A 24,887-nucleotide genomic window follows, 5' to 3' on the forward strand; every position below is an offset into this window, starting at 1 on the left:
CAATTAATTAAACAGCCTTACTCAGAAGAAGTGTCCAGTAAATTAAAGAGCTGCAAGACTAGAACTTTACATTATCTAATTGTACCACAAACTCAGCTACTGAAACAGATATGCCTGGTTATCTAAAAGGCTATGTAAAAAGCAGCTTCAAAAATGTTGTTCCCCATGCTACTCCTGAAGTTTGACTTCTCTTTTTTTCTCATTGCTTTTCATTCTCACATGACTTGCACAATTACCCACTGACAGCAGTGAGACACAGTTCCCAGCTCCAGCTATCAATGCCACCAACTTTCAGCGTGCTGTGCTCTGCGTGTCAAAAGTTGCCAGAATTAGTCTTTAAAAGGTTATCCTTCTCCCTCAAAGTTCTGAAACCTCTTTATCCATTCCTGCTTACCACTTGTAACTTCACAAGTGTGATTTCAAAGCCTGGCTGCAAACAGCCATGGAAGATGAGCCAAAACAGTGTTCCAGGATGGAAAGAAGTGTGTTATGCAGACCAGAAGAGTTGATTCTCCAGTCAAAGGGCTGTAAAAGCAATACATCATTGAATCCTATCCACCTAAATCATTTCACATGTTTTTAGCACACAAGCCAGCACTCTGTGTTTTCAAGCATGCACAAAGTAAGTTTCCAGGCTCTTCCTGACCATGAAGCTTCACAGGTTTCTCCTGTAAACAAGCACTGCTTTAGGGAACCTAAAAGAATGGTACTCCCCTTTAGAAAACAGCATTAAAGAAGTGTTTGCCAGCATGACCCATGAAAAATTCAGAAAGGGTTGTAACACTGCACGTTACCTGTTTTTGTGGGAAAGAGACAAGAGAAGGGTCTCTAACAACCTGACACCTTCTAATGGCTTCTAAGAATCCTATATTATGTTGGTATTACCCAGCCTTGTCCTGTCTCACTCAGGAAACAGAATAACATGAAGTTTGACTCTCCATGAATTAAAACTAAATTTTGAAAATTATGGCCTTTTTGAAAATATTTTTCTTTAAAAAAAATCTCAATCATTTAAGTTCTTGAATTCAAATCATTTTAGAATAAAATAACTATGCTATTTTTTCATCTCATAGGCCATATAATCCCTTGTTTTGAAACTACTAAAATAGGCCATGAGAATTTTTCACCTAAGAAATAAAGAAACTTTAACACAAAGCTCTTCTCTGAGGAGTGAGAAAGGCTAAGAGGCTGAGGCAGACCTCTGTGCTTTCTGAGATTTTCTCATTGCTGGAAGTCCTCTGAATCAACCACTACTTGCCACAATAAAAATCAACATTTCACTGCTTCTCAGAAAGCTGCACACTACTATTGCACTTCTTAAAAGAAGCAAACAACCTGCAGACATGCTTTTATATGTAGCAGCCTATGGGTTTCTCCTATCTAAACTGGCAATCTCACATACCTTTCCGAGAAGACTATTATTAATAATATCCCTTGACATTTTGTATTTGGAATAATGAAATATGAAGGCAACTATATCATTCATTCAGATCAGGAAAATTTTCCATCTCTTGTACAAAGTTATTTCCATTGTATGCCAGGTACTATGAAAATTAAAACATTCCTGATTGTGGAGCATTCCTATGTTGTGACAATGAAATCCGTAGGCCACCAGCTAACTTTTGCATTCAGCCTTTGAATTAGTGACTTTATTTTCATACCATCCAAGCTCTCATAATGAAAGCCCTCTCCATAACTCATGGAATGGTTAGGGTTGGAAGGGATCTTAAAGATCATCTACTTCCAACATCTTCCACTAGACCAGGCTGCTCAAAGCCTCGTCCAATCTGGCCTTGAACACTTCCAGGGATGGGACATCCACTGATGCCTTAGGTTTTAACTTTTGTATTTTTCAAATCCTGTACTGCCTAGTGTGTAACTCTGAAGTTTCGTGTGGCCTGTTAGCTGCTGTTCTCTCGTGCTGGTTAGACGTAACAAAGCCTCTCTAGGTTTGCTCTCCAAGGACACCTTGATCGTCCCAAGCCCCAAAATGTGTAAACTAAAAGCCTCTGAAGAGGAGGAGCAAACTTGGGGTAATTACATCATGAACTGAAGTTATAATTGGAGAATTAACCCCGATACGCAAATGGACCAAACTTATAAAAGTGTGAAGAACCCGTGACCCAGGGTCCATCTTGAGTGGAGCCCCTCATTGGTTTACACTCCCAAGGTGTAGCTTTGAAGGCCTTTCAAATAAATACCTACTTTTATTCTCTTAGTCTTGTCTAGCCTCTGTTTTCAGGTAGCCACTTCCAGGCATCACCACAACTTTTCTGGGAAACCTGTCCCAGTGTTGCACCACCCTCATGGTGAGGAATTTCTTCCTAATGCAGAGTTCTCACTTCCATCTCATTGTACGGTTACATGAACTTCAGTGGGTTTAGAAGATGAGATTTCACCTGAAGCAAAATTACTCCATGATTTTTACTGAGTTTCATGTTTGAAACTCAAAGTTCAAAGTGGTTGGAGCTGAATTAAGTAATCAACACACATGCACCCAAAAACTGTGAATAAGTTGTAGGAGGAAGCTCTGTAATGTAGATTTTACTTAATTCCCCAGAAAAGCTTGTTTTTTCAGCTGCATCATGGACAGACTACATTCCCATCATGCAGAAATTATTACTGTGTATAAGAATATGGTTATTCTAAGACTCAGAGTGGGTTCACAATGAGTAATAGATTTTTAGGTCACTCATGTTTTATAAGTCTTTGTAGAATTCATATAGTTTCCCAGCCACAAAAAAATATATACTTCATACTTTCTTTACCCTTCTTCTTCTGGAGGTAATTTGATTTAGTGTGCTTTAAATGAAGGATTCAAAGTAATTTGTAATCTATTCCTAGGCAATTTTACTTAAAGCACAGTGATAAAAGCTGTGTCATTTGTTAAAAAGGTTTTACTAATGAAAGCAACAGCTGTTGTCACCCATGTCTCTGGATTATCTCGTCTTAATGACTTGATTCCAGGTGTCTTGCATTCTGGAGTAGTTTAAATAATGTAAGCAACCGTACTCTGCACACTGTGAAAATTTAAGCAGCTGACTATTTGTATAATCATCCTGTTTTTGTGGCAGTTGACCCGTGATCTAGGTCCCACCTAAGATGCATTTTTTCATGTGATAACATTTCACATGCAGAGTAAAAGCTGCAGTACATTTCACTGTTTGCTATTTAGTTCTGAACCAGCTCTGCAGCTCTTTTATTGCAGCAGGAAGTTCATTGCCACAGAAGCTTCAATGGAAAGCCACATAACTGAGCTTCAGTAGGGCAAAAATTGGAAAGCCATGCCTTTTAGCACCACCATCACCAGCTTTTGTACAGACAGCCCTGAAGCAGAGAAACTGCCACAGTTTTTAGACTTTAATGAGACTGTGTGTCAGCAAATGTATAGGAGACACTTTGTTCAGAGAGCTCTGCAAAACAAGGAATTAATGCAGCCTCAGGGGGGTAAGGGCTGAAGAATTGGTTTAGGAAAAACATGTCAATTCAAACACAAATCCCATTTCCAGGCAAGGTTGCTCCATGTTGAAGACCATATCTGTTAGGTTTTATGTGTGTCTTGATAATGAAAGCATTACTTGAAGTACAGTTATTCCTAATTCAATTTCCAGGATATACATACCAAGATCACAATTTTTACTTTTTTGAACCTTAAGTGTCACTAAATACACACAATAATCTCTCCCAAATCTGTGCCTCCAACAGTCCTTCCTACATTGAGGTGAATTAAGTTTGCAAAGCTCATTCATGAAGGTTCAGATAGTCTTCTCTCCAGAACCCTTAACAAATCTTGAGAGCCAATCTCCCACTACATCATTGTATTTCTGTCCTAAACCTCAGGCACGACACACCACCAGGTCTGTCTGCATGTGCAGCACTAACATTGTTCTTCAGTTTCAGTCAAGCTCAGCTCTCACAAACTCCTTCCAGTTCTGGGTTGAGGGATTTTATCTATTTTCTCTATTCCCAACTACCTGTATTACTCATTGCCTCTGTATAAACTCTGAATGCCCAAATCTAAAATAACCGTCTTTTCTGGTGCAGTGAGTTTTCCCCACAAAACTTTGCATGCTTGAGTGCCACAAGACACAGATGACAAAGTTTACTTGGGTACAAAGAGCTGTAGGAATAATATGTTCTGATTGCTTTTCCAGGGTCTCTCCACTCCACTCTGAAGTAGGACTGGTCGGGAAGCTGAGACCAAATAATAATCTCAAACCTGCTGGTGTCACAGTGGATTACAAAATTAAAGTGTATTAAACAACCAGACACCAAAAAGCAGCTTGAAGCACCAAAATTACCACTTGTTGAGCATAGCTTACAGAGAACATTTATTTATGCGGTTCTCGGGCACAAAATGGGACTATTTCTTCACTATTTTTCTACTTTAATTGCCTGATTTGTTACTCTTGAGTTCCTGGAGCTCTGCACTTCAATGTACAACAAAGTAAGAGTACCAGTATGTTATCACAATTCAGTAAATTACTTGCAAGTGAAATAAATGTTCCAAACTCGCATTTTAACCAACTGATTTTACACCATTGTACACAGAGCCAACTAGATTCACTTAAAAGAGGAAGAGCTAATCATTGCACCAACTACCTTATCACTGCAATTATAGCAAAGATCAGCTTGTTTATCAAGATGACAAAAAAGGTGATAATGGCTTTTTCCAGTGTGATATATTTATGTGTGGCTGGGAAGAACAATTTTTTTTTTTTTTTTTTATACGGAAAGAAATATTTTTCATTAAAATAGACAATTTTCTGCATCTTTAGAAATGGGCACTGAATTGGCAAGGTCAAAAAGCACTGGATAAATAAATATTCCTGATGTCTTTAGCAATTAAGCACCGCAATTACTGCAGAAAGTGTAGCAGTGTTTCATAACAAATTAGAGCTCTTGCTGCTTTCTTTTAAGTGGTCTTTTAAACACTGCAATGGCTGTGCAATTGAATACAGGGAGAAGGGCTTGCACAGGTTTTTGTTTGTTTGTTTGTATCTTGATTTGCCTAATCTGAATTGCTTGGTGGCTACGTTTGCTTTTTTTAATGAAGTTTCTGTCATTAAAAACCAAGTTCAAATTGCACTGATATTTTAATGCACTAGGTGGCATAATGATATTCATATTAGAGAAATTAAATGATTCACCAGCATCCAGATACTTAGTTGGAGAAAAGAAGCCACCCTTTCTGCAAGATAAGAAGTCCTATGATAACTTTTGTAATTACAGGATTGCTAATACTTTTACCTCTTTTTTGTGTTCTTTGGAAGAGTGCTTCAAATTTTGAAAGAAAAATCTATTCATATTTAAAGATAGATGCTTTAAGAACTGAAATTCCATGAAGGTAGGGATTTCAGTTAAGAATCCTTTAAACACTACTCCAATGCCGATTGTGATCAAGTTTACCCTAACCAATTTTACTCATGGCCAACATTAAAGCAGATCAAAGAAACATGAGTTTGAGAGTGTTCAATTTTTCTGGGATTCCTGTTCCATCAGCTTTGATATGGTCCACATTAAACACATGTTGGCGCTGCCAGGAATTGGACCGGGTGACTTAAATCAATCTTTTTCATTTCCAACTCTATTAACTCTGCCATTATAGTGGACATAATGAAAGATCCTTTTAGACTGATTCTGGTGTCAATCTGAACCAGCATTATGTCAAAAAAAATTTAAGTCATCTTCATTTACTGTAAACTCAGAGACTTGCTTTTGCTGCAGGTGTTCGGTCACAGTTTGCTTGAATTCGGGGCAGTAAATTACAAGACATGTCAATGTAAAGAGGCAGTGAAATCATTTATCATTAACTTGAAGAGGCCATAATTCAGCTGGGGAAGATGACTGTTTTATGAAATACAAAGGATGAGATCATGATTTAGTGACCAGAAGTGTTCGTTTTCCAAAACACAGCAGAAGGTAGTGAGTGTGAGAAAGGAAAGGAGCCTAAAGAAGTTGATATAATTTTATCTGGATAATTTTTTGGTGTCGGCCATCACAGTTAAAAGTGGCTTTTATGAAATCTGCTGCTGATTAGCAGACGCATTTTTTGATTGACTAATGACCATATCTGTCCCACTTCTTTCTGTGCACTACAACTCTCACAAGCTGCAGCACTGGCACAAGCAGGAGCCCTATCAGAGCATCAGGAAAGAATTTAAAGAGGTATTAAGCCTTCTGTCTTTTAAGGATGATTTGAAACAGTGGAGTTTCTGAACAAACATTTCAGAGTCCAGAAATTATAATTTCTCTAGTTTGTTCTCTTTTTTTGATGTAGTTAGTAACATGTTTACCTGCTTCATAAAACTATCCTACTTAGAAAGCTTATTTGTGCAAGGATAATAGCATAATGCTATTGCTGGGACTATTTTTGTAAAGACTGAAGATGTGTTCAGCACTGAAAAGGGGAGCATTATATGGAACACAGTATCAAACACCACCAAATTATCAATTTCTGGAAGAGATTAAAGACAGGGCTTCTCTATTTATGACACAGTCAGTAAAGAATCCTGAAGTGCCTACCTTTTCCAGCTGGTGCATCCCTTCCTCTACACAGCAAATTGATGCCAGTGTTCTCAGGGTCTGGGGATAAAGGCACCTGAAACAATCCTGGCGACAGATCTTAAAGAGAGAAACAACACCTCCTTCCTGTAGGGGAAAAATGGAAATCAGGAAAGCAGCACTGGAGGTTCCCCTAGTACTTAACCAAGATTGGGCTGACGGGTGGATTCCTTTAGCAGTTTATCCAAAATAGCTATAGCAACAACACCAACAAAGAGGGTGTTAAGCTCACACAGAGAACTCAAGTGGATTAATGCTTGTACACTAAGTGATGGAAAAGTAATACAACCTCAGTAGGAGGTGTGCTTAAGTGATTGACTTCTACCAGTTACAAGCTCCATTTAAATTAAACCTGACATTCCTGCAAAAGTTACAAAGAATCATCAATAGGTGGCAATTAGAGTGACATTTAAGTGATCCTTCAGCCATATTCTATTAGTATAAAATAGATTTTTATTGTCATATATTTCCCATTCCTCTAATTTCCGAGCTCCACATTATATTTACTTACTTGCTAAAATTATGAACCAGAAGGTCATATGGTTGAAGAGCTACTGAAAATAAGGTGGAACTAGGAGTCAAATGTTAAACAGACACAATCCATATCTTCATCCTCTAATAAACAAAATTTTCATCGCTAAAAGCTTTTCTTTAAATACAACAATAGTGACAAAGACTTGTGTATATACTAGGGTAGCTATCCTTAATTAATTTCCAACACAGCTTGCAAACATACCTTTTAGCAAATTTCACATAACAAATAGAAATATAGTTAAATGCCAACAATTGCTGCACTTCCTGTGGTGGGGTTTTTTTAAATTATTTTTCATTTCAAAATGTTGTGCTATCAGGTAAACTACGTATGACTTTTATGATGCAAAAGCAGACGTGGTGAAGAGGAAAGCATTTAAATTATTGACGATGGATGAAAGTTCTCAGACTAAAGTATTCGGATTAGAGCAGTAAATCAAAAATAGTTGAAATCATGGACTGTGTTAAAAGTGCACCCTTTTTTTAAGCTTGTTTCAGTAGATTCTGTTTAAAAATATATTTAGATTCACATAAGTCATCTATTTTTTCCTCAGCCATTTTTTCCCCAAGCATTATTTGAAAGCTCAACAGGTTATACTCACTTAAAACCTCTGGGCTGCAATTCAGACTTTACTCATTTCCAGAATTCTATATTTCTGTACTAGGTCTGCTTGAATACAGTAGAGAATAATAGAGGAACAAAACCCTCTGTTCAGTCTAACAAAAAACTCACACCAAGTCATATAGAATTAGACAAAGTTAACTATTCAACACATTTTCCAGATAGAAGTTTTATATCATGTCTTTGCACAAGCATATGGAATTTCTGTGACATCAGTGAAAACAATAGGCTTGCTGAAGTTTGTTAGGAGTAAAACTTATTTCTGGAATTGTGAGTGTTCACGTTTCTGTTATTTTTTATCTGGTACCTCAATATATAGTCTAATGCAGAAAGATATTTCTGAACCTTTAAAGGAAAAAAGAGGCAGTACACGAATAAAAAAGTTTCAGTCATATTTTTCCTTCCTCAAAAGGATACCGATATTTCACCCAAGCAGTAATTAAAGTGTCTATCAAAAATACAGGGAAAAAGGTGTTGCATTATCATTCTCAAGCCAAAGGTAACAGGTTTTTGTTTTTTTTTTTTTTAATTTCATTATCAATTTGAATTTTCCCACAGTTCAAAGGAATCAGGGATGATCTAATCCTCTGCTTTAGCCATAATAAGCAGAAGTTTGTGGACAAATCTAGTAATGCTCAAGTGATGCTGGCACATTTGCTTCAAGCCTTCTCTATGCCAAATGGGTGCCCTGATTTTGCCTCTGATGGACAGGAAGTGATTTATCACCGCATTTGTCAGGAGGAGATCTGTACTCTTTATTTTGTGCCTCATGTGCCATTACTAAGCTGTAAAATATTGACCACGAGTAATGAACCGAGAGATCCGTAAGTGAAATATTGGACGGGTGGAAAATGCTGAGCCTCATTCTTTGGCTTGTCAAAAACCAGTCCCCTCACTGGGATCGGAGCAGTTCTCAGACTTTATTCACCTTTTTCAAGATTCATCCCCTGTATCTTTTGCAGTGATGCCAAACCATTCCATCTGACAGGGATATACACAAATTGGTCAAGTGGGTAAACATTCAGAGGAAGAGAAGGACACTTGCTTCACTACTTGATGACCTATGTCTCTCCTATATTGGATTAACAGGAATTCAATTTTGTGGGATGCTGTTCAGAAGGGCTAGGTGTAGGTCACGAAATCATCTGAAACATAATCAACAAAACTATGTGAATTGAGTGAAAAAAGAGGGGAAGCAAAAGGCATCTAATTCTAAGGTGGAATATTTTGCAGTTTCAGACTGAAATGACACAAAGCACAGTAAATTCCCATCAAGGCTTTGACAGCTTTTATAATTCTTTTGATAGATGATCTCCAAAGAGATCTTCATCATAAATACTTGTTAGAAAAGGAATTGGCATATCAAGAAGGTAAGGCAAGATGCATTAGAAGCTTCTCAGACTAAGTGATCTGCTGCACAGGAGTAAGGAATTCCGATAGTCAAGTATTCTCCAAAGGGGGTTCTATGAAAGTATGAATATCTTCATTTTGGCTTCTTTCTCTTTTACAAGCTTATTATCACAGCACTCTGTTCAGTACAGTTGGTATTGGACTCTATCATCAGTATAGTGGATTTTTTAAAAAATACTATTTTCTTTATCACTCTATGACCTATTTACTGGAACTAAGAAACAGATTTCTACCAGTTCTTCTGATCGTTACAAATCCAAATCTATTTATAGACCTTTCGCCCCAAGGAATGCTAATTTTCTTATCTTGTCCGTGCTACTACTCATTTTTGTTAGAGACCTTAGGTTTTATGTCTCTGACAGCTAGTGAGAACTACTACTGCCTGCCAGGGTGAGTCAGCAACATGATTTTTTCACAGCAGATTACAAAGTTACATGCTAAAAAAGAAAGTGTCAAAGAATGCCTGTAGGTGGAATAAAATTACAGGTGATGCTTCAGCATTTCATAGACTTTCTTAGTTTCTGTAAAATATTAGCAGGTGATGGGGGAGAAGGAGAGAGAAGACTGAAACCCTCAACAAAGTGTGAAATAGACCAGCTCCTGTAATTCTGCAGCTTTGCAACAGTATCGTGGGGTTTTTTTGTTTGCACATTCTAGATATTGGTGTGCTTTAGAGCTGTAATTTATAGCTTGGAACAGGAATAAAACTAAGAGCACTGTTCCACAAGATCACACTTTGTCATGGAGAGTAAGACTTCAAGGTTACAGGAACAAATTTGTTAAGGTTTGCTTTCACGGTAAACAAATATTCAACCTCTCTGGCTAGTTTTAGGAATACTATGACAGCTCTCAAGGGTACTACAGATTCTGTAAAAGATTTTGAGATCTTTGCATGACTTCAATCCTTTTTCACCCTCATAATGACTGAGAACAATTACAGATTTTACAGATTATTTTTTAGTTTATTTTTTTTCAAATCACCCTGAATTTTTCTGTCATAGCTAACTAAAACCAGTGCCCCTCTCTTCCTTTCTGCTTCAGAGATTGTGATGCCTGTCACAAATGAAACTTGAATTACAGCACAAACAGTATTTGTGTGTTACTTGGTCAAAATCTGGAAATGCCAAAAAGTCTGCAAACCATAAATAAAAGCATACTTTATTCGTATTGGGAGCTTTTGGAAAGGTGCAAGTTAACCTCCAAAGCAAGCAAAGCTCAGTGCTATTAAGTTTCTTTGTCTGAACAGAGCTCTTTACCCATTTGACCAATTTGAAATTCTGGTCTGTTGCAGTTCCTCTGCCCCCTTGGTCACTGATGCAGGTAACTGAGGCAATACAGAGGGTGAAGGATAATGGTCAGTCTGGACAAATGCATTTCCCAGCGCACAGGGCAGACAGAGGCACGGGACAGGTTATGCAATCACTGCTGTAATTTGGCAGCCAAACACCACTTAGGGTTCTTTGCATAAGGGGATGCATTTCCTCAGTTGTAAACCTGTGACACACGCCCAGGTTTTAGAAATATATTGGTTTAGTGATTTATGAAAGGTCAGACTTCACTTCTGCTAAATTAAACTGTTATGGAAGTCGTAAAATGATAAAAAGCCCAAGACCAATTTTCTTTAATTTGTTAGTTCTGCATTTTCTCAATACTCAACATTTTAGCATTGTTTTTGGGTACCACTGAGTGGAGCTCAAATACCAATTTAGAAAAAAACGGACTCTCTCAGGTTGTTGCCAGAATCCACTATAGGTTTCTGAGTCTGCCTCATTCTCAGGCTTCAGATCAGAGGAGTACATTTTGTGGTGTAAATCTCCGTCTAAAGGCACATCAGAAGTAATGAAATGCTGTTGTCTAACCCTGTCTCTGGGTAGGACAAGGAACTGGCACAGCACTCCACAAGCAGAAGCTGGGGGAGGGAGGTTTTCCTCTTTCTGCATGCCCTGTGGTTGTGCTTATCCCATCCTCATCAAGACACCATGTCCCACCTTTCTCACTTTTTCAAGATCCAAGTGTCCTCAAAGGTGCAAACTCTGCAGGGATTTCCAGTATCACAGATCTTGGCAGAATGACTCATTTATACCAAAAGTTAGCACCAACTACTCAGTACATGAGAACACACATTGACAGAAGTAACTGCAATGATGGTCTTTTGATAAAGGATAATTATGGGTGTGAAGTATTTCTACATTTGCATCTTTAATAATATCTCTAACCCCCCTGTACACACAGCTGAAGAGGTCTTGCTATTTCTCTGCACAGTCTGCCACAGCCAAGGCCAACTGTAAAGTTTTTCTCCGTTTACATGGCTGGTATTTAAAAAGTATTATCAGGTGAGACACTAAAAAAGTTCCCAAAATGATGAAGGGAGTGATAATACCTCAGCTGGCACAAAGACAGCAACTGAAGCAATGCTGAGAAGCCTGTTGGAGCTAACCATCCTACTGAAGCTGCTTGCACAGGTACTGGCCTTTATTAAATTAAAGACTGAGGGGACGTGGTCCTCTTTAGAAAAAAAACCTCTAATACAATAGTTGCAGTGGTAAATTATGTAGAGTAAGAGTTGCAAAAGCACCACAAGAAGAGGAAAAAAGTAGTTTCTCTGAGTAAATTTTGTTGCTCTTCAGTAAAATTACTTTCTTGTATGGCTAGTTTGCACTGGATTACTCCATATATCCCTTACCTTGGCTATGATGCGGCAGAGGTGAGCACCTTCCTGGGCAAGGCTGAATAAACTGCTGATGGCCGACTCCATGACGTACAGACTGCCCGAGAGCTCTATCTGCCTCAGCAGGTTCTGGGGGATGCAGGATAAAAAACTTGGAGTCAGACTGATAACACACATTTCTCACTGCATTTGAGTAGATGTAACCAAAGATAGTGATATTCAAAAATAAATATTAACAGAGTGAGACAACAGGTACATGTGTGAGAACATTCAGTACGGTCTTCAGCTATTTAGTAAATTGTTATGGCTTTTGGTCTGGGATTGAACCAGAATTTTCAGAAGGCAACTAATTTAGTTAGTGTAGAAGCTGAATCACATGGTCATACAAGATTTCCACCTTATTGATAAGGAATATTGCTACACCCCTTCTTACACTACCTTCTAAGGCTCTGGGTTCATCACTACTCTTAGTCAAAACATCACTGACAAATAGAGATTCTTATAAAGAAACATAGTTTGTTTCTCCAATGTATGAAATAGATTAAATAGTTTTATCTTTGTAAATAATTATCTTGCTTTTGCATTTGTGCCGCTGCAGCTTTAGAGAAGCACAGCTGTGAGAAGACCATAAAGTCTATTTAATTTTGTTTCTGAAAAAAGGCATAGACTCATTAGAAGAATTAATTATATTTGCTAGGAGGAGGAAGGTAAGCATTTTTGTATTTAATCCAACTTTGGAAAAGCGCAAGGAAGTATCCCACATTTTACACTGTTATTTATAAAAAATTCAATTACCTTCCCTCTAAGAGGCTCTGTTCTTCCACCTTTAGCATTAGAAGAATATTCCATAAAAAACATAGCTTGAGTTCACATTTTGATATGAACCTATCCTGAATAAAATCCTGATACACTGATTTGAGAAAAAGCTCTTGATACAATTTAAGATTAAACCTCTCACACAGACACTTAGTCTGCTTCAGAGCAGCAAACTACCCCCAGACAGTGTGTTTTTATGGCAGAAGTGGGCACATAGCCTGACTGAATCGCTCAGAAAACTCTTCATAAAATTGTTTTTATTAATGACTTCTAATCCAAGTCCTTCAGCCACACAAATACACACAAGATGACATGAAGTCAATAATTCCATTCCCTTAAAAAAAATGGAGTAGGATTTCAGGTGTATCAGTAGGTGCCAAGATGCCCAAAGGCAGAAATATCAGCAGTGAAGAACTGCTCTTCAGACTGAAAAGAATAAGCACCTTAACAATGGCAACCTACTCACTGAATTTGAAATATGCAAAATTATTTACACACTTCAACTCATACATTTCATGTAGCTCTCATAGATCCCACCTGAAGAGCATTAGCAAGTAGCTTGTTAGTTTGACTGTAATTCTAAAAATGTTTTTGGGATATTCTCACCTCCTGGTAATAATCATTTAAAACCAGAAGGGATGTTTCTGAAACAACCACAAATTTTTTTGCCGTCTTAACAGATTAGGGTATGTTAAACTTTAACCAATACCATGCATTCATTTTGTTTTGGCACTGTAATAAATGCTATTTAACTATTTGTGTTCATTAAACCTCTCCTCTTTTTCTGCAGGGACAACAAAAAAATTCAGCATAACATCAGTCTAAAACATGGACACATTAACTGAGCAGAATTACTTTTGAGGTTTTTATATGTGAGGAAGATTAGAGTATGGATTTCTACTGAGAAAGAAAGAAAACAGTGTAAGTCAAGATAGGTTGGCTAGACTCACTACTGTTTCAATAATGATCGAATGGAAAAACAATTAACTTATTTGAAGCCTCAGAGAAATTACTCAGTGTATTTCACAGAATCAGAATCACAGAATGGGTAAGGCTGGAAGGGACAACCAGAAGTCATCATTTAGATGCCTTGCAAGAAAGAGACATCAGGAAAAATAAGTAACATGATGAGCCACAAGTTCATTTTGTTCAGAATTTCAGGTTATTGCAGAATTTGAGAATAAGAATACCTAAATCTCATTGCAACATGTGTGAGTTACTGATCATAAGTTTGTTGAAAATTGAGAGCTGTAATTCTAATCCTTCTCTTAATCACAGAATTATAGAATGGCTTGTGTTGGAAGGGGCCTCTAAAGACATCCTGTTGCCATGTCCCTGCCATTAGCAGGGACAACTTCCACTAGATCAGGTTGCTCAGAAGCCCCATCCAACCCAACCTTGGATCCTTAATGGATGGTTATCCTCAAGATTCAACAATTTTGGAAGACCTTTTTGGTTTGGTTTTTTTGTTTGTTTGTTTTTGGGTTTTTTTTTTACTACAAACAAACCTGTGTTTCATGTGTCAAAACCAGCTCTATCAACTGGCCAAAATACTGGGCAACAGTAGTGAGTGTTTCATTAACACAAGATTTCATGGACTTCAGTATCTCTTCATCTTCAGTCTGTAAGCACCTGAAAAGAAAGAGAAAGAATAGGGATGAAGGAAGAAAGGATGCAACAGAGCTGATTGTCAGAGGTGAGGCCCATGTTAATCACGGGGTATAATGGGAATTGAGCTGTTCACAAGGACATTGTCTTTGTACCATTGGCATCATTCCAGATTTTAATCAAAGCTTTGCCTACACATGGTAAGTACACCATGAAAGGATAACAGTGGACAGTACTGAATAATTTTGGTATCACAATTTACCTCACAGACTGCAGGCCAAATTTTGCCACAGATGCTGTGTGTTTATACAGTTGTAACACTGCTCTTTTCCAATCACTCTTGGATGCCTGCATTTCAACTGCAGCTGTCCATATCCACCCCTCATGATCAATGAAGGGCTTTCAGTAATTTTCATGTCTTTACCTTCTTTGTCATAGTTTAATGATAGCAGGATAAGGATGAAGAAAGAAATGTGTGTCCAGATGAGTTAAACAGCATAATCAAAAATAAAATTTGGCCCTCTATATGGAAAGATACATAAAGCATCTTTACAGAGTTGGTATAGTCGTCCTGCAACCAGTGATGTTTGGCTATAATTGAAGAAATGAGATAAAGATGGAAAACTTTATACAATTCAAATAAAATAACTAATGCATCCTCACAGAAAGGCATTCATTTGAGTTTTCAAAACATATTCCACCCAGGCAGGCCACTGTAATGGAAGATATAGTTTGGGTGATCAGCCTCTCTAGCTGCACACAGGTCACCTTTTCAGCTTTACCTGTCTGTCAGCCACGTATATCAATTTTTTGTCAAAAAGACAAGGGAGAGGGCTGATTTGGGGCAGGCACTTTGAGATTGGAGCTCATTATTTAAGCACCATGTCTCCTAGTAGAATATAAAACTAAAGTCTGAGCTGTGCAGGTTTGGCAAAAAGCAATAGTGCACCAAAAAAATGTTATTTCCTGATAATCAGATGGTGTCTTTTTCCCTGATGATATCCCCAAAACAGAATGACTTGCACAGTGTTTAAATTAATTTAAAAAGGGTGATTGAACTGTGCTGGGGGAAATGGGTAACTTATGTTAGAAAGTGTAACTATCATGAGAAGAATTACAGAGATTTTTATTTTCCAGTCACAGCATTCCAGAGTGAAGGGAGATGAGTAAACCTACAACTACAGTTTAAAGGGATGTGTATTTACTGTGGTTTGATTTACAATACATGGATCTGTTCATACAGGAACACGTAATACGACAGTCTCACAACCCAAGTTTTCACACCACCTGAAATCTTGACTCCACAGAACTAAAAGGGAACTTTGTCACTGATATCAGTAGAGCCAGATTTTCTCTCTTGATGCCTAAAAGTCCTAAAAAATACACTTGCATGCAGCTTTGCATCTTTGTCAGGCTCTTTGTGCAGCAGCAGATCCCATCTTTCATTAGGATGAAGTTTAGGTAAAAGCAACTCACTTCACGCACAAGAGATTAACAGTAGGAACACTGCAGAGTTCCAGGGGCCTAGCTCAAACAGTTGAGGGTGCTCATGGATTTGTGCTTCTCATTAGAAGTTCTACAACATAATAAAACAGCAAAATTAATATTGCAACTGCAAAATTTAAGTTACCTTTCTGTGAATGCTGTAAATTCTGAACACTTGTCTACTAAAAGTTTTTCAAGCTGCAGAGAGAGAAAGAGAAAGTGGTTTTAAAGTTATGTCCATACACACAGTTGCCTCACAAAAATAAGTAATGCTTCTTTGTTAATTGAAAACCTTCCCAAAGATAATATTTCATAACACCCTTCAGCTACTTTTCTGTATAAAACAGGTAGAGATAAAAATGAGGTCAATAAAAAAGTAGCACTTTCTACATTGTAAATGCAAAGGAACTCACAGGTTGGTTGTCAAAATACTTTAGTCCTGTAGTCGTCAAAAGCAAAATGGTTTTTTATATGCAATTTGACAACACTATTAATATTCAGAATCAAGCCCACGATAAAATAGGATCCAAAGTAAGTCAAGAATCTTTCCATTGCTGGAACAGGATAGGAAAGCCTTAAACAAGGGACCAGTATCAGTACGTAAGGATTTCTTACAGATTGTTTAAAGCAAGTTTTAATAATTACAATAAAATAAAAATTCCAAAAGCAGGAGAAACATGCCATCAAGGCATCTTCTCACCTGGTGCATTTCTTCTGAAGAACTCCTGGTGAAGGTGTTGTACTCGTTTATCATGGAACGCACGTGGCAGTTGACCCTCACTGTCATGCTGTGGACCCTCTGCCATCTGTTCTTGTCCAGCTTCTGAGCAATCCTGGTCAATTCTGTGCTTATGATCCAAGCCCTCTTTAGCAGAAGCTGCAAGTTATCACAGGTGCTGTACTGTGAGGAAAGGATGAGTTCATTTGGTTCATCCTTCTCAATACTGATGGGCTTGGACTGGAGAATGCACATACATTCACAGTCTGTCATCAACTTCAGGTCCTCCATCCATCGCTGAACAGAGTCCACCTGGATTAAGTGCATGCTGGAAGGCAGAGAAGGAGAGGGAAGAATGAGGTAAAGCAAAAAAACCCTTAGAATAACCACCAGCAACACCATACAGCTGCACCCACTACGAGGTTGCAATTGATTGACCAAAGGAAATAATTGAACAAATAATTTGCTTGCAGTAACACAGTGAAATGTTTAGCTCTTTATTCTAAAAACAGGTTCTAGATTTCTAATCACTTTTACACCACACACCTGGCTATAAAATTATATCTAAAAAATCAGTGGATATTAGAGAAGTAAACAGAAGTTTAAATTTCGTTTTTTTGGGAAAAATGTTTCTTGTGCATTCAGAGTTTAATGTGGAGTAGGAGCAAAGCTATGAATGTGTTTTCTTGTTGTTTATGGGACTGTTGGGTTTTTCTAGACATTTGGCCTATTAAGGACTTAACATAAGATTTTATTTTGCAGTATCTCTCCAGAGCCCTTCCAAACTTACACAGCCAAAGACAGTGAACAATACTGCCAGCAACATCTATTTGTTCCGTGTCATAATCCCTGAAACTAGAGCTGGATTCTACTTCCAAACCAGACCTTTACCTTCCCCCTCATTTCTCATTGCTCTCTGTACAATTTGCACACTGATTTCCAAAGCATATTTTTTACACTACAAAAAACATGATGTGAATGAGCAAGGCTGACAAGCTCCTTGACAAGTGTACCCTGACACAAGGGCAATGTGCCTACATTTCGTGCCCTTGCACCCTCCAGCCAGTAAAATGTGGTACCTGAGGCAGAAGTTGCACTGATTCTGAGCTCATTTTTTGAGGGATCACAAATTTCAAAGTCTTGAGATGAAGATGCCTAAATTTTTTTTCTTATAAGGTGCCCAGGTCCTAACAAAAATACCTTAGTCCTCACCCTAACCATGCTAAAAGTTTCCAAAGAATTGAAGATGCAAGGTAAAGAAGAAATTAGATCAAGTGAAAGCAAGACTGGATTTAACTATTTTAAAAAATGGATTTAGCTATTTTTTTCAAACTTCCACTGGTATCCTAGAGCTAGTCTGACAGTGTAGTGGATTGTTGCCTACTCCCTGGATACATGAGCATAAGCAGATTTTTATGATGCTATACCAGAACAGACAAAAAGAAAGTTTGTATCATAGTCCTCGTTCCTTTAATTCAGATACTGATTTATTGCAACTCAGCAACACACCAGTCATGTTCCATGCTGTTATATAAAGCCTTACTGCTAGAACAAAATCTGCAATCACATTAGCTAAGCTAAGGAGGACCAGGTGGAAGCCTTTTTCAATTCTTGTGCTTCCATTTATACAGTGAGCACCAGCTGAACTTGAGAAATCTCCTGCCAGACCACTCCACTAATATTCCATAAATAAACAAAATGTATTTACATATACAGGAAAAGGAGGCTCACCTCAAGCATCATTTCATGTAAATTGACAGCAAACAAGATACAAGAGATCAGTTTCATTGATCCAATCTCCCTTTTCACAATATATGATGAAACTACTTTTAATTCCAAACCTTACAGGCTACTGTTATTTAAGGTCTTTATTTCACTCAGTTTTGAATATTGTGTAATTGCATTTCATGATCGATTGAGGCCCACTTTCTTCTTGCTATGTGTAGTCTCCTTATTGCCTTTTTGGATCTGAAGCAAAGTTTCCTAATAAACAAAAACAACAACTTTAGAAGTTTGAGACCATGATTTATGACGATGTGCATAGTTTGCATGCAGAACAGGATAAACTCATTTGACACAGAGTAATATATCTTTCGTTTCCAAAGTGCACTGTGAAAATTGATTAAATCTCTGTTTAGTAAGTAGAAATAAACTTCTACATTATAAATTCACATAGATAAAAAAACTAGAATAGAAAGTTAGTGAGGAAAAAAAACCAACAAAAAATTCTTATTTCCTCTAGTCCCAAAAGTCATTCTTCACTCTAAAGAGAAAAAAAAATAATGAGTTGTACAAAAAAAAAAAGCACAGATGTTAAAGAAAATCTCCTTGTTTGCTTCTGTTCCTACTAATTGCCAGAAGTACAACTGCAGAATGTAGGATATTCTTTTACTGAAACTTAGTATTCCTTAACTAACAACAAGAGCCAAAAATAATACCATTCATCTCTTTCCAGAGGACCACAGAAAACTCCCCCTGCTTACTGTGTCAGCTTTTCTGACACATTGTCCTTTAAATTAGACATCCATCATTATCGAGTGATAATGATGAAATACATTTGTGAAATACATAAATGATTCACCTTCATCCAAATCTCACTGTATTTAGAGAAAATCTTTGTAAGCATTCTGCAGATTAATTTGTAGACTCATATTAAAATAAGGAAAGCAAAAGAATGTGATCATCCCTAATTAGTTATTAGGAGTCATATTCCAGATAGCATTTACTGAACTCAAAATCAAGTTGGAAATTTCCATTTTGTCTTCCCATTACTGAAAAAAAAAAATAAAAATCTACGCCTACAAAATAAAAAGAACCATAATGGTTCGGACAAAAAAACAAACAAACTCTGTTTAGCCCATTATCCTGGTCCCAACATGCCCATTAGGAGATGCATAAGGAAAGATTATAAGAAACGTGGCAAGAGCTGAACAATCCCTCCTTCCCATCTTCTGGCAATTAGTGGTTTAGGAACTTCCTCAGCCAGAAGTCGTGTCTGAGCAGGATGTTTTTACAATTCATGAAACAAAAGTAGCCATTAATCCCTTTTTGAACTCAGTTAAACTCTTGGCCTTTGCAACATCTAGTGGCAGTGTCTCACATTGTTTATTTTTTGTATGAAAAAGTGTTTCTTATTGTTTGTTTTAAACTTGCTGCTTGGAGATATGAACACAAACACCTTAGTTGCTATATTCTGAGATGCTGTAAATGAGATGACAGCTCTGTATTTGCCCTCTTCATGCAATTCATTATTTTATTTGTTCTACCCCATCTTCTCTAAGTTATTTTATTTCTATGGTGTAGAAACTCAGTCTATCTAGTCTGTCCCCTTATGGACATTATTCCAACCCTCTGGTCATTCACTTACTCTCCCCACCTTCTCAAAAAGCTTTTTCGAGTTTCCCTGTGTCCCAAGATGTGATGGGAGAAACAGGACACAGTATACAAGACTCAGGTAAATTTTTATATTTGAAACACATTTTCTACACAGTCCCTACTTGGCAACAATTCTTAAATTGTTTTTTACTAAAGTGTTTTCCAGAGGGCTGTTTCAGTTTTACCTTTCTGAAAATATACTTATTTTGATTTTGGAATCTTTTCCATGAGTGATAATACATAATGTAGAGTTCACTATACCTGTGATGAAAGAAATTGTGCTTCAGCTCCCTTTCCCTCCTCACATGCACTAATTTATGTTCATTAACATATAAATTCTTCTAGAATTTTACAGTCTTGTACTGTCCTGCTTTTATAACTATTTTTCAGGTCATTAAATACATTAAACAAGATTTGTTCAAGCATAAGAGACCTTACTGGTGTGATTTTCCACAGTTCTCTCTAATTTAGCAAAAGTATCTGGTTAACTGGCTGAGACCCTGATGTTTATAGAATCAGAGAATCATTTAGGTTGGAAAAGACTTCTAACACCATCAGTTCCAGCTATTAACCCAGCACTGCCAGGTGCATCACTTAACCATATCCTTAAGTGTCACTTCTACACAGCTTCTAAATACCTCCAGGGATGGGGATTCAAACACTTCCCTGGAGAGTCCATTCCAGTGCTTGACAACATTTTCAGTGAAGAAATGATCCATAATTTTGAATCTAAACCTCCCCGGGGCAATTTGGGACTATTTCCTCTTGTCCTATCACTGGTTACTTGGGAGAATAGGTCAACTCTCACCTTGCTCCATTCTTCTTTCAGGAGGTAATAAAAAGAGATATGTTCCTCCTCAGCCTCCTTTTCTCCAAGCTAAACACCCCCAGATCCCTCAGCCACTCCTCACAGGACTTGTGCTCCAGACCCTTCCCCAGCTTCGTTTCCCTTCTCTGGGCTCACTCCAGCCCCTCAATGTCTTTCTTGCAGGGAGGGACCCAGAACTGGACACAGCACTCAAGGTGTGGCCTCACCAGTGCCCAGTACAGGAGGACAATCCCTGCCCTGGTCCTGCCTGACACAACGTTCATCCAAGCCATGAGCAGCCAGCTTCTCCAGTGGAATGCTGTGGGAAATGTGTCAAGGTCTTTACTGAAGTCCAGGCAGACAGAAAACATCTACAGCCTTTCCCTGATCCACTAAGTGGGTCACCTTGTCAGAGGAGATCAGATTGGTCAAGCAGGACCTGCCTTTCCTGAACCCATATGTCTGATCCCCTGGTTGTCCAGGATATGCTGCATGATGGCACCCAGGATGACCTGCTCCATGACCTTCGCTAGCACTGAGGTCAGGCTGACAGGCCTGGAGCTCCCCGGATGCCCCTTCCTGCTCTTCTGGAAGACGGGTGTCACACTGGCTAAAAAGCAGTCACCTGGGACCTCTCCATGTAGCCAAATGTGCTGGTAAATGATGGAAAGTGGCCCAGTGAGCACTTCTACCAGGAGCCTCAGTATTCTTGGGTGGATTCCGTCCATCCCATAGACTTTTGTGATTATTTCCCCTTGGAATATGTAGGTTTCATTCTATTCCCTGCCCCTGTCTTCCAGCTCAGGGGGCTGAGAAGATGAAGAACAGCTGGTCTTACTGTTAAAGACTGAGGCAAAAAGGCATTGGCTACCTGAGCCTTTTTCTCAGCCTATGTCACCATGTTTTCCCCCCACATCCAATAAAGGAGGAGATTCTCCTTAGCCCCCCTTGTGTTGCCAATATATTTATAGAAACATTTTTGTTGTTTTTTCTTACTGCAGTAACCAGATTAGTTCTGGTTGGGCTTTAGGCCTTCTAATTTTCTCCTGCATAATCCCATGGCATCCTTGTAGCTCCCACGAGTAGCTCTCCCTTTCTCCCAAAAGTGATAAACTTGCCTTTTTTCCTGAATCCCAGCCAAGGCTCTCTGTTCAGCCAGGTCAGTCTTCTTCCCCATCTTTTGGCACATGGCCACAGCCTGCTCCTGTGCCTTTAGGATTTCCTTCTTGAAAGGAAGATGCATAGATACATAGATAGATAGTGGTTCCCCACGAGTTAAAATTACTGAATTTAGTGCGCCGTGGCATATTGACAGAAAAGCAATTTATGTAGACTCAACACTATAAAAGCAGCATTTAATGTAAAAACAGTTGTAAAAATAATTCAGTGCAAGAAGAAAATTCAAGAGAAAGTCTCCAATATTTCTTAAAAGTCATTCTGTTTTAATTGAGGTTGTAAAGTATTTGACACAGTTTTCAAGAGCACTCAACTGAACTTGACTAACAAGTAATTTGAATACTCTGAATTCTAGTGTGCTTGCCAAAAAAACAGCCTTTTAAAAATTGTGTAATTTTGAAAAAATCCTCTTGTGTCACTGGCTGAGGCCAGCTTAGAGCAACAGCCTGTTAGAAGTGTGTTACTTCAAAAGATGTTCGGACCTTGTTTCATATAGATGTTTCTGCACTACATAGCACATTGCAGGCAAATTTCATCCTGGGTAAAGACATTAAAAAAATACTCCTATTTTAAATATCTAAGAAGAGACACGTGATATTCAAAGTTCTGTTACCAGCATTTCTCTTTTCTTTCCTTTTTTTAAATTTTTTTTTGCTATTTTCTATCTTCTCAAGTAGTTTGTTGACTAAAAAATCATGATTTTTAGGACAGACAAGATGGATTGATAACAAAAGGATTGATCTCTCTCTTGTTGGAGTTACATGAATACAAAAGTCAAGAGTTAATAACTAGATCATTTGTCTAAAATTTCCAGCTTGAAGCTCTTTACCACCATTTTACTGGCAGCCCATACACTCCTGTTTTAAATTGCAAATGTTATCATGAAAAAGAGTTATACCTCCAATTTAGCACTGAGTTTCACTAAAGTGCAAAAGTTTCACGTTTTATAACATTGTGCGAAGTCTGAGCTGATCAATTCACGTGAGTAATTCCAGTGGTCATATTTATAAAGTGTAAAGGCTTCTGCTCAGTCAAATTATCTTTTCAAGGCTTCTTAGCCTTTTTATCCATTTTCAGCTAATATGACAGATTTATTACCAATACTAATGAGAGCATTTAGTACTGCTTCCAGATAAGCCTATGGTAAAAGTCAATGCCAAATCTTACAACAGTGTTCAAATTTATTATTCTAATTAGTGGTAGGTAATTAATTGGCAACAAACAACTTACTGAATGAATTTAGCCCCCTCTTTGAACATAAATAATCTCTAATTCTTTTCTAATTCATCTTTTCAAAATTATTCATGGATATGCAATATACCCAGGGCCAATTTCCACATCAATACAATGGCCAGCAGAACTCAACTCTCAGTGGAAGAAGAGAGTGAAGAGCCATAGAGACAGAGCTCATTTATCTTCAATTGCTTTACATGACATTAATCACATAAAAGAGCCCTCTAGATACATGATATTGTATTTGCACTGATTTTGGCAAAATTTTGTAGAGCTAGCGGGAGAGATAGCTTAAAACATACAGAGTAGCTTTAAAGTAGATAAGAATCAGATTCCTGTTTTTTAATTGATTGCACTTGCTGTGTAGATCATTCCTAAGGTAATAGAATCTTACAAATATTTAGGTTTTGTACTTGATGTGGCAAGATAAAAGTACAGCCAAATGGTTTGCAGGGTGTTCTTTTTCCCTCTTAATTTTACTTACTCCTTTCCCAGTGGAGCACTAGCAATCCAATTTCACTGTGACAAAAGGTGACTTTAGCATGAATTACTTAGACCTTTAGAACACATGGATAAAAAGCTAGCTCCTAGGTTTTTGAAAAGTTAACAGGCTATATTAGAATGGTATTTTAGTTTGCCTCAGTGATTACTCAATTGTTACAGTTACCAAAGTCTAACAACTTCCCCAAATTAAGTCAGTAACAGATCATGCAAACTACAGCACAAATATTTCTCAAAACAAAACAACTTAAGGAAAGGCGCACTGCATTCAGCCAGCTGTCCTGAAGTGGAAGGCAGAACTTTGTTAGCCAGTAGTGATTACCCTTGGACGTTTCAAAATTTCTCTTTACTTTAGGAGTGGGTTTAAACCGCAAAGAAATAAAAGAGATATGACCACTAGCCTCAGGAAGCAGAGTGCCAACGGGCAGAATATATAAATATTGGCAACAAAACCAGAATTACTCAAAAATCATCAGTGTAGAAAAGTCTGTAAGGAAAGTAAAAACAGAGTAATCACTTGTAATATATAATAGTATGATGTGTGAATTTACAGCTGTTTCATCAGGCCTCTTTAAAGGGCCATATAAATAATTTAGTGTAAATGCTGCACCAGTGTTCTCCTCAGATCTTTATGTTTTTCTGAGAAATCCTCACTGTGAGTTGTCCCTCTAAAAATGTCTGGAAATATGATACCAGCCCAGAATTGCTGGGACACTACAGAACATAAGGAAGTCACTCTGTAAAATCACAGACTAACTCAGCTTGCTGATTAGTTTATGGAAAGTCTAGGACAAACTTATCATATACTAATTTTCTTTACATGGGTATAGTCATCTCCAGCCTCCATCAGCTGGAGGGATACTGAAGCACAGTTCAAGCTGGCTTTGAGGAGTTTTACTTCCTGCCTAGCACATTACATTGCTAAAACAGTAGCTGTCTTGACAAACACACAGGCCACTGAGTTCCCAGAAATTAAGACCTCAGTAAAAGAATATAATTTCCTGAAAGAAAGGAGGAAAATGCTAAAAAGCCCCACTATCAGCAAGTTAATGACAGTATAAGGCTGTTAATTGGCGTCTTTTCAGACAAAGCTGGACAAAGACTAGGCTAATATTGTCACAGCGCTTACCAACCGAAATATGTAGGTTTTATATTTGTATAGTATCGTTAATTCATGCTAACAATTAATATTACTGCATTGTTGCTATAAGATAGTAAACCAAGGAAAGTTGTCAAAACCACTGAGCTTACCGAACCCTGTGATATCAGCATGTTTAGATTTAACAAACTGTTATGGACTCAAATCAGACTTAATGAGCTTTGACCCAATTTAAGGAGTTGAAAATTTAGAAACAGGCAATTTTAGCCACTC

General features: G+C 37.8%; 1 protein-coding gene across 2 annotated transcripts in view; it reads right to left on the reverse strand.

The window, feature by feature from the left end:
• INSC (INSC spindle orientation adaptor protein) overlaps positions 1-24,887 on the reverse strand; it is a 131,417-nt gene that overhangs the window by 42,853 nt on the left and 63,677 nt on the right. For both annotated transcript variants that reach the window (XM_032113160.1, XM_032113159.1), the window contains 5 exons: positions 16,405-16,750; positions 15,850-15,902; positions 14,120-14,243; positions 11,811-11,924; positions 6,526-6,651 (listed from right to left, as the gene is read on the reverse strand). In XM_032113160.1, the coding sequence (XP_031969051.1) occupies positions 6,526-6,651; positions 11,811-11,924; positions 14,120-14,243; positions 15,850-15,902; positions 16,405-16,750 (763 nt within the window). The remainder of the gene's footprint in view (positions 1-6,525; positions 6,652-11,810; positions 11,925-14,119; positions 14,244-15,849; positions 15,903-16,404; positions 16,751-24,887) is intronic.

The sequence above is a fragment of the Corvus moneduloides genome, chromosome 6 (assembly GCF_009650955.1).
Source record: "Corvus moneduloides isolate bCorMon1 chromosome 6, bCorMon1.pri, whole genome shotgun sequence".
In the NCBI taxonomy this organism is placed as follows: domain Eukaryota; kingdom Metazoa; phylum Chordata; class Aves; order Passeriformes; family Corvidae; genus Corvus; species Corvus moneduloides.